The 10,757-nt window shown below is 38.4% G+C and overlaps 1 protein-coding gene across 2 annotated transcripts; it reads left to right on the forward strand.

Moving 5' to 3' along the window:
- The first annotated feature begins 5,439 nt into the window (after positions 1–5,439).
- nfkbil1 (nuclear factor of kappa light polypeptide gene enhancer in B-cells inhibitor-like 1) lies at positions 5,440–9,717 on the forward strand. Of its 2 annotated transcripts, XM_062434808.1 has the most exons (4): positions 5,440–5,776; positions 6,258–6,370; positions 8,159–8,270; positions 8,352–9,717. In XM_062434808.1, exons 1-4 carry the CDS (start codon positions 5,500–5,502, stop codon positions 8,936–8,938), a joined length of 1,089 nt encoding a protein of 362 aa, XP_062290792.1. In that variant the 5' UTR covers positions 5,440–5,499; the 3' UTR covers positions 8,939–9,717. The 2 variants fall into 2 exon arrangements, with proteins under 2 accessions (XP_062290792.1, XP_062290791.1); XM_062434807.1 differs by having other exon boundaries at positions 8,159–9,717.
- Positions 9,718–10,757: the final 1,040 nt, after the last annotated feature.

The raw sequence follows: 10,757 nt of genomic DNA on the forward strand, positions 1-10,757 counted from the left end.
GGAAGCCAGCTCGCCCCGGGGGGAATCCTGTCCGTACAAACAGACTTCATTCTCCAGCTAAGAAATTACAGCACAACAGCTTTCCACAAGCATTATTTATAATGTTTGCTTCAGCCAATAATAAAAAGAACATTAATCTCTGTGTTGATAATGTGATTTAAACATAATTCCATGGTCATTTCAGCTTTTGTGAGGAGATATCAGTAGTTCTGTCTTTGCCAAGACAAGCACTGCTCTATGAAATAACAGATAACAATCTCATACCACTAATTATATCCATAAATTTACACCAAAGTTAACACCTAATAAATCTTCAAGCATAAATGTGCTGAGTTGCTTTGTTGCTGATGTCAGTTTCTGGAAATCCTTTCTTTTCTTGTTTCATATGGGACCTGCTGAAGGGTCAATCAACAGTTTGCATTAATTAATGACACTGAATTCTGTAGATTCTCCTGAACAATAGACATATTGTTCCTGTAAAAGACTTTTAGATGCTTTTATCACTGCAAATTCATTTTCAGTCAGTCTTGTCGTAGCTGCAGACTATGCAGAGATTATCTGAAAACTCAAGGCAAATAAAGCACAAATCATTTTCTACCTTTTATCAACTTAAAAAGTGAGCTAACCCATTAAAGGATAAGTTCACTATAACAGCCAGATGCCCAAATGTTTTCTTGCAGTAATCATCCCTCCTGTTCATACTGGCCATTACATGATCTCTTCATAATGTACTTATAATGTAAGTGAAGGGGGACAAAATCCACAGCTCTCCTTAAGTTTATTCAAAGCTAATATGAGGCTTTAAAATAGGCCACATCCAGTCAATATCTGTCAAAGTTACTGTCTTTTTAATACCAAATTTAACAAACTGAGACACAAAGAGGGAATTTGATAATAAAAAGATGAAACTGTGGAAGATACCCACTTTATTTGACTAACTCAAATTGGTTGAAGCCTCATATTAGCTTCAGATATTTTTTATATACTTTAAATACTCATCTGGAGGGGATTTTCTAATGGTCAGTATGAACAGGAGGAATGATTACCACAAGACAAGCATGTCTCAGTGTTCATATGGGTACTTGACTATTTTAAGACTTGAAAAATTGTGAAACTATCCTTTAAGTCTGAATGGTATGAAACCTACAAACCTCTCTGTCTTTGGAAGAAATACTGCTCAAATATGCAATAAATACAGCACAATGCATGCTGTGAAACGGTCAAACCAAAACTCCACACTGGATACCGTTTGTTTCATAGGTGAAACTAAAGGTAATAGGGAATTAAGCAAGGAGTTTCAATAGGGGTGCCCACCTTAACTCATTCATTGTCATATCAATGGGTGACAGATAGCCCGTGCCATTGTTTTGTTTTAAATCAAGTTTCCAGCCAGGCCTATCTTTGAAGCACATGTCCAACTATCATAAATCAGAACCCAATAAACCAGGTCAGGCAGAAAATAGACACAGGAAGTGTGTGCACGTTTCTCCCTCGTCCTAACAATGGATGCTGAACAGTACAACCAGCAAACCGGACCTTGAGCCTGCTATGGTCATAGAGAGTGAGGATGAGAAGCTGACCCCTGGAGCGTCTTGGAGGACCCTCAGCTTCCTGTCGCTAAAGTCTTGCAGCTCTCCACCCTGCAACCTCCCAGGAGGATAACAGACCTCATGGACAGGATAGGAGTCAGCAGGCCAGACAGGAAAGCCGAAGGGTGGTTGGGCATTAGGGGTTCCTGATCGGGGATATCCTGTTTTTCAGATGCATCTCACTGCTGCTTATAGGGCATTCTGAAGGAGATGCATGCTCTTCTTTTGGTCTTTGAGGACAAGACAGTCTTATGCATTGGCTATGGAATGAAACACTCATGTTATGTGTAAAATTATGCTTGAGATGAGTGACGAATAAAAGTTATTGCAAACAAGACAATGAAGCCTAAAGCATAGTGGCAGACATGTGGCAGAAACACCTGAGGTGACAAATCAGATGTGTCCTTTAGCCTCTGTCCTCTCTCTTTCTCTGTCACTGCTGTGATGGCAGACATTTCAAAGACATTCACACAAGGCATCCATCGTTAGTGGGGACACGTCGTTTCCGACAGCAAAAAAGAGCGGAAGTCCCCAAGCTTTGGGAGACTCCGGATCTTGGGTGATGTGAGTCTCAGAGTAGATCATCCTCTTCACTGGGGCACAAAGTGTCCCTTGATTCCCTCCTCTATCCTCTCCATTGTGCAGCCTTCCCTCCCTCGGGCCTAAATGGATGCCCTGTGATGTGCAGCAGAACCGAGCCAGTTCAGAGGCTCAGCTGCACCGATTTAAGCATCGCAGGTAAAGATGGCTGCACAGACGAGCACACATGCAAGCAAGAAATTACACAAGAGCTACGTCCAGAAGGTTGGCGTGGCACACCGCAGTGATGAGACTTCTGTGTGTGTGTGTGTGTGTGTGTGTGTGTGTGTGTGTGTGTGTGTGTGTGCGTGCGTGCGTGCGTGCGTGCGTGCGTGCGTGCATGCTTGCGTGCGTGCGTGCGTGCGTGCGTGCGTGCGTGCGTGCGTACAAATTGTGAGCAACTGTTCAAATCAAGGCTTTGGAAAGGAATTTTTAGTATTTGACCAATTAAGTTCTTCAAGTGTATTTAGATATTTAAAAGGGTTATAAGTGTTAATACATTGTTAATAAATAGATTTTAGTCTGGATGCACTGCCACCTTTTCCAGAGGTAAGTGGTTGAACAGTATATTAGAGGTGTCTTCCTCAAGAATAAGATAAACAAATGTTATAGAAATGTAGAAAGGAGGGGTTTTCACAACCTGTCAACCTTATTAATGGCTTATAAAGCATCAGTAAATCATTTATTAATCATTAATTAATACTTATAAACTCAGGGTGCTTTATCATAAAGTGATGTGCAACTATATTCTGAGTCTGGGTTGCTTTGTATTTTTACATGCTCCTTTGAGTTGGTCCATCTCCCGCTTTGCTGTGGGTCAGTTCATTTAATCATGTGTGTATCATGTTGGTGTGCTTGCTCTTGCAGTGCAAATGAGTCAGATTCACTTTTGACTTCTTCATGGTCGGCTTACGGCTCAAAGTCTGGCTCACACTTTATGACTGAATGTCCATGCTTCTTTCATTTAAGAGTTTGCTCTATTTGAACTGCTGAACTTTTTTTTTTTTTTCTCTTTTTTTTTATATAGAGACAACCAAGCTAGTCCCAGACCCATTTATGAGATTTGAAATGCAGGTGTCGTCAAAAAAAAATCTCTCAGTAAAAATCAATTTGTCCACAAATTTAAGCCGTGCTTTCAAACAACTTTTCTTTTTTTTCTTTTTTTTAATTCCTCCTATATTCATATTCCTTGTTTACAATAAGACATTTCAATGGTGCTTCAATATGGCACCACAGTTTGAGTCATAAAACATCTGAATAAAGTAAAGACAAATAGAAATAGAATGCACGTGATCATTTAACCTAATTTGAGTCAGTGATAAATAAGGGTTAGCAAGATGAGCAATTCAAAAATATCTTTAAAAATTCTTTTAAAGCAGCATCAGGTTTGTTAAAATGTACATTTAGTATTTTTGTTGGTTTTATGTCATTTGAAATGACATTTGCATTATTTTTTTTAACCAAAAGTAAGACTGAATGCTCCTGAAAATGTCAAATGGTGTAACCACGAAAGAATGATACATATTAAATATTTTATCCACCTACAGTGTATTTAAGTGCACTTATACAAATAATTACTTCATTTAAAAAAATGAAAAAAATGTAATATAAAAAGTTATAATCTAAGATCATGCCAAACTGGTTGATATGGTGTTTTATTGAGAATTTAGCATTTTTAAGCAAGTTTAATTATTTTTGGTGTATTTATAGTTACACCACGTAGACATTTTTGTCATAATCCTCTAATATATTCTCTCAAAATGATTAAAAACAGAAATGTTATGCTGGGTCCACAAACCCGTGTAAATTTGACTAAACCGTATGGACACAAAAAACCCCACTGTTGAAACATTTACTATTTATCTTTAAGTGCCCAAATTATGGTTTTAGAAAAAAAAAGGTCAGTTGTGCAAAAATGTAGCCAGATGAACTTTTGACATGACATGACAGCTTCCTGACAGGTGGCATTTTGAAAAGAGGTTGAGGCACAGAAACCCATAGAGAGCAGGGAGGGCTTATGAATACTGAGTATGTAGCCATGTAGAAGGCAACTGAGTCCTAAGACTATGGGAAACATCAATGTGGTGCCAAATGTCCAGTTTTCGTTAAGCCTAATCATATATGGATGAATAGTGGTGCTTTGTTTTTCCAGAAGGAGGAAAGTGCAAGTTAGATTTCAGGGCATCCTGTTTATCTACAGGGTACTGTTGAATCAATAAAAGTGGCATGCAACAAAGTTTTATTTATTAATTAAAGGACGAGTACACCATTTTTCAAGTCTGTCTTAAAACGACAGCCAGGTGCCCAAATGAACATTGAAATAGTTTTTTTCTTGTCATAAACATTCCTTCTTCTCATACTGACCATTAGAAGATCCCTTCATAATGCACTATACAATGTGAGTGATGGAGCCAGAATCCAAAGCCCTCCTACTGTGTAAAAATGTATTTAAAAGATTATCCTCTGCTAATATGAAGCTTCAGCTGTCCAAGTTAGTCAAATCAAGACAATATATCTCAACGTTATAGGAGTTTTAGTACCAAAGTCCCTCTTTTGGTTACTATACTTCCACCTCAGCTCAACACAAGGAGGGAATTTGATGCTACAAAGACTGTAAATGTGACAGACTAACTCAGACTGCTGAAGCCTCATATAAGCTTCAGATCGACTTTTTAATGCATTTTTGCACAAACGGCTGTGTGGACACACTGTGGATTTTGGAGCACATTACTTACATTGAAAGCACTTTTGTAGGGAATCTTTTAATAGCCATTATGAAGAGGAGGAATAATTACAGCAAGAGGAAAACCTCTTTCAGTGTTCATATGAACTCCTGACAGATTGCTCACCTGGACTGTTATTTTATTATTTATTATACTGTCTATCACATCTGGTGTATTACAGTTTATTATTTTGGGTTTTGGGTTTTCTTCTTGTTATCATATGTATTTACTTTTTTTTTTTTGTATGTATATACTTTGTGTAGATTACTTACTACCATAGTGTCTATCTATCTATCTATCTATCTATCTATCTATCTTTCTTTCTTTCTTTCTTTCTTTCTTTCTTTCTTTCTTTCTTTCTTTCTTTCTTTCTTTCTTTCTTTCTTTCTTTCTTTCTTTCTTTCTATCTATGTCTGATGTCGAAACAAAGTCAATACTGACACCTAGTGACAACACCGGAACTATGCTGTCCCCGGAACCTTTGTGCCCGAGCCGCTGACGGCTTCGGAGTTACAGAAACGAAGGACCGGGGCTAGCTAGCTTACACTAATAATGCTATAGCCTTTCAGAAACGGAGACAACTTGTATATCAAAGACAGCTAAATGTAATGTCGTTATCTCACAAACAGAAGCGTGTGTGGAAGTACGTGGAGGAGGGCCGTCTGCTGAAGCTGAAGTCGTACCTGCGGAAGCACCGGGATGTGGACGTGAACTTCTCCCAGGGCAGGAAGCAGAGGAGCCCGCTACAGCTAGCCTGCCGCCTGGGAGACGACGCTTCTGTCCTGTTGTTGTTGAAGCACGGAGCCGATGTTCTCCAGAAGGACCAGAAAGGAGACACCGCGCTACATGTCGCTGCTAACAGGGCTCTGAAACACGGGAAGACAGGTGAGGAGGGCGAGCTCCTATTAAATTGTTAGCCTGTAACTGTAACTGTAAAAAAAAAAAAAAATTATGTGCCTGTGTGTGTGTGTGTGTGTGTGCGCGCGCGTGCGTGCGTGCGTGTGTGTGTGAACAAATTGTGAGCAACTGTTCAAATCAAGGCTTTGGAAAGGAATTTTTAGTATTTGACCAATTAAGTTCTTCAAGTGTATTTAGATATTTAAAAGGGTTATAAGTGTTAATAAATTGTTAATAAATAGATTTTAGTCTGGATGCACTGCCACCTTTTCCAGAGGTAAGTGGTTGAACAGTATATTAGAGGTGTCTTCCTCAAGAATAAGATAAACAAATGTTATAGAAATGTAGAAAGGAGGGGTTTTCACGACCTGTCAACCTTATTAATGGCTTATAAAGCATCAGTATATTACCCTGTAATTGTAACTGTAAAAACAAAAAATTAAATCTTGGTTTAATGTGTTTTCTTCAGCATTTGACGACCTGGTTGTGCCTCTCAGTAAGAGCTGTCCAGAAGCTATGAACACAACAAACAGCGCTGGAGTCACACCTCAGGACCTGCTGAACTGGATGAAAAACACACAGGTACACACTCACTGGGTTTTCAAGATGCTACTAAAAAATGTGGGGCTGCAACTAACAATCTGTGCATTTTCCGATTTCAGTGCACAAAATGTCAGTAAAGACTGAAATATATCCACCACTCTTGCCATGATGTTATCAAATGTCTTTATTTGTCAATTCACACAATGCAACTAAAAATTAGTAGCTAGACCGATGCATTGGTCAGCTGATATTGGTATCAGCATATATGTTGTCTGATATGCACTGATATTTTATAAAGTTTTTATGCATTTTATTTGACCCTTTCATTTTTTAATTTATTATTTATAATTATTAAATTCCCAGTGAGATTTACTGTGTCAGTGCACTGTGTTAATAGTTAAACTGTAAAATATCCTGCCTCCATTACATATCTTTATCACGAGTGTTTGATAACCGCATTGCAAAAAAAGATGCATTTTATGTACATATTCTGTAATATATATATATAAGATACAGTATATACATATAAGATTGGCCAATATATTGAGTTATCGGAATATCTGATTTTTCTTTACTCCCATTTTGGGCATTGGCCCCAAATATCCAGTATCAGTTGGGCCCTACTAAAGATTATTTACTCTGTTTTGTTTTACTTTTTATTGATGCCATATATTTCAAACACTCCACCATTTAGTAAATTCTCTCATATATATATAAACTTATTGTAATAGAGAAATCATATTAAAAAATACTAAACTAACAGTAAAATAGTAATGAAAAAAACAAAAAGCGACAAAACAATTCTCTGTATTCTAGCCCTTGTTTGACGTAGCTAATATGATGTAGATGTTTTTGTTGTTGTTTTTTGTACTATAAAAAACATAATTTTCCACAGTTTTTCCATAACAAACACATCGTTAACCGTTTCTTGGTATTTTTTTATGTTTTGAGGTTGTGGCTGCAAATGCAGGATTAGTAAAGTCCTTAATAAATACATTTTCATCTTCACTATTTGATTTTCTGCTCAAGATAACAATCACAATCTTTTTTCTCAACAGTTATTTCCATTATCAATAGATCTGTTGATCCCCCCCCCCACAAATAATCCATTAGTGGTTTGGTCCATGACATGGTAGACAATGGTGAAAAATGTGGTCAAATCCTCAAATATCTTGTTTTGTCACAACTAACCCAAAGATATTCAGTTTATTGTCACAGAAGACTGAAGAACCAGAGAAGTTGGTATAAATATTATCTGCTGATTTTAACTTATCAAGATGTCGGTATCAGTGTATATTTTGGCCAACAAATAATAAGAAACTGTAGTACAAAAAATATGTTTGAGGTCATTCTATCAGTGCTTTTGTCCTCCAGAGAAGTTTGCTTGGACAAAATCATAGTCATATCATCATAGTGAACATGCTGTGAGCTATTAATTCACTTTTAAAGACCACATCATTTAAAAATGAGTCTCCAGATACGATGCATTCATGTGCTCAGTGTCTTTCAGGATTGGCTCTATAAAAACTGACTTTATATGAATGTCCCAAATATCAGATAACAGAAACTCTAATGTCAGAACACACAGTACCAGCAGAGTTTCGGGTACATTCCTCTTTAAGTAGATTTTAATATACAACACACTAATGTATCAAAACCATTGGCTGCCTCAAACATGGGAAAACATTCAATAAATGGTTGTGAATTATATGTGATTTTTAGACTGATTCTTAAGCATCAAATGTGAGCAGAGCACAGTTCGTACTGTGGTGGTTGTCGGTCTGCGCTGGATCATATTTAAATATAATTTACTTACATTCTTCACAGACTACAACGAACATGAGCCGTCCAACTGAAGCCAACCCAGAGAAGGAGTGGATGGAGAAGCTGTTTGATGAATGCGAGGATGAATTCTATGAAAGCTTTGGAGTTTATGACGGTAAATTTGAAACTCATATTTCAATGCTGACTTTTATATTGATTTTCTCCTTTGACAAATACACTGCTGCTTTTTTCACAGCGGATGATTTGCCTCTTGATGACGATGACCAAGACTTTGGGGACTGGGCTGATCGTATCAGAAGAGAGTATTTTAATAAAAAGCATTCAGAAGCTCAACGACTGGCAGCGTCATCTTCTGGGTGGAAAAAGAAGAAGAGTAAACAAGAGAGAGAGCAGGAAGAGAAAAGCAACAAGGAGCTGCATGAAAAGCTGCAGAGGGAACACGAGGAGTATCTGGCACGAGCAGCACGTAAAGAGGAAGAGACTCGGAAGGGCAAGAAGCGCCGGTACGATGAAAAGTGCGCAGCTACTTTCCAAGGTGGCTCTTCAGAAGGCAGCACAAAGCTGAGCTACAGTGACATCCCCTGGCCAGCTCCGCAGGGGACAGTGAAGGAGATGTTGGACGTGATGCTGCACGGCGTGGATCGAAAGGACGTGCCCGTGTATCGTAAGATGCTCCGGAAGCAGCAGACGCTGTGGCATCCTGATAAATTCGCTCAGCGTTGTGAAGCTCGCTTAGAAGAGAAGGACAAGAAGCGGATCCTGGACACAGTCACAGCTCTGTCACAGGAGCTAAACAGCTTGGCTCAAAGTCTTAGGACGTAAAATTCACAACATAGTGGCACATTTTTAATGTGTCTTCTAGAAATGTGTATGTATAAATTCACATGAATTCTGTTTGCATGCATTTCGCACAGCAGCTTGTCTGATGGAGCGGACAGGCCAGTGATCGTAGGATTGATGGTTCAGGTGATGAAGGAAACATTTTAAGGATGGGTTCACAGTTTATCAAGTCTGTACCAAAACAACACGTGCCCAAATTAACATTGACCTGTTTGTCTTGCCATAATCACTAATCCTGTACATACTGACTAACAACAGGCTATAAACAGGCTATATGCAGGTTCAGTGGCCTTGTTCATTAACATGAAGCTTCAGTTGTCCAAATGAGTCCAATGGGAGGAAAAAACTGTGTCAAGACACAAAGAGGGATTTTTTTTTTTTTTTACTAAAACCTGAAAAAAACTGGAAAACTTTACTTGACCTACTCAGATAGCTGGAGCCTCGTATTAAATACATTTTTGCTCAAAATTAGGACTGTGGATTTTTTCCCCCATCACCTACATTGTAGTGCATTGTGGGGGACGGGGGGACGTCTGTGTTCATTTAGGCACCTGACTGTTGTTTTTAAGACAGACTTGCTGCATATGAATTGTGAATTTTTCCTTTAAGACAAAAGCGTCTTCTGTAAGTTAAGCCTGCTGTATTGTGAACCGGCTGTCTGCTGCACTGGACACGAATAAATGTGCTTTTCAAAAAAATAAAAAATAAAAATAAAACAAACAGCTTTGTCCAGATTTTGCTAACCCTCAGTAACATTTGTTTTGCATGCCATTACAGTTTACAGCTTGTATTGTGTATAGTAGGTGTTTGATTAAAAAGATACCGGCGCACGTGATCTGCGGTTAATTTAAATTAATAAATGAATGATTTGTCAACGAGGACTATTTGTAATTGTGCCAAATTTAATATATGAAGCCAAAATTAAGTAAAGGATTTCACACACAAAGAGGAGCAGATGGTCGGCCCACTTTAAGGGATGGAACCGAATAAGAAGATGCGCTGGTTGCCAGGTTTGTAACCTAACCCCCTTTTTTAAAAGTGTTGCCATTCATAAATTAAAACGAGACAAAGGAATTACAGACTTGTTTTGACCCTAAATATATAGACTTCCATGGGGGTTTTATTCTTAAAATTAAATATGAATTCATAAATAATAGAAAATGATAAATAATGGAAAACTTATTTTAATCGTTTTTTCTCTTTTATTTACTGTTCTCATTTATTCCACATTTCATCCAGCTTTAGGCTTGAGCTGCACATTATGCTTAATTATGTGAAGCAAATTTAGGTTTGAGAAGCTACAACAAATAACACGATGTTAATATCGCAGCAGGGGTGTGAAATCCTATAGCCTATCCAAGTTAAATGACTGATTAATTTATGGTGAGCATAACAACAGACAGACAAACAGACTGTATTTGTGTTTGTTTCTTTGTTTATCTGTCTACCATCAAACCATAGTGGTCCACGTTTAACACCTCCCTTCCTCTAACAGACGATCATTTCAGAGGATGCGACAAACCTGGCAACCCGGAGACGCAATCTGTGTCAATTGCCGGCCGACGTAGTGCGAATAAAGGCCGTAGCCTATTTCTGACCGGAGGGGGTTTTTTATGTCTAAACGTGTGGAGCTGCGTTTAGCCCAATTTGTCTCCATGGCCGGTTGATGATTGATCTTTGAGTTTGCCTGTTGCTGCTTGCTGTCCGGCCTGTGTTGCGTCGTTGCCGTGTTTAATGACAGGTGTCCAAGGTACAGAGCCTACAGGATGACGCCTTTCTCTGTGATCGCTCGGTGTAAAAG

The sequence above is a fragment of the Scomber scombrus genome, chromosome 15 (assembly GCF_963691925.1).
Source record: "Scomber scombrus chromosome 15, fScoSco1.1, whole genome shotgun sequence".
Classification (NCBI taxonomy): domain Eukaryota; kingdom Metazoa; phylum Chordata; class Actinopteri; order Scombriformes; family Scombridae; genus Scomber; species Scomber scombrus.

Excerpts from the sequence above, each read along its gene's own strand:
- nfkbil1 (XM_062434807.1), top strand. The coding sequence starts at position 5,500 with ATGTCGTTATCTCACAAACAGAAGCGTGTGTGGAAGTACGTGGAGGAG. Across the intron at positions 5,777-6,257 it reads TCTGAAACACGGGAAGACAG|CATTTGACGACCTGGTTGTG; the intron begins GTGAGGAGGGCG and ends TGTTTTCTTCAG. Across the intron at positions 6,371-8,158 it reads ACTGGATGAAAAACACACAG|ACTACAACGAACATGAGCCG; the intron begins GTACACACTCAC and ends CATTCTTCACAG.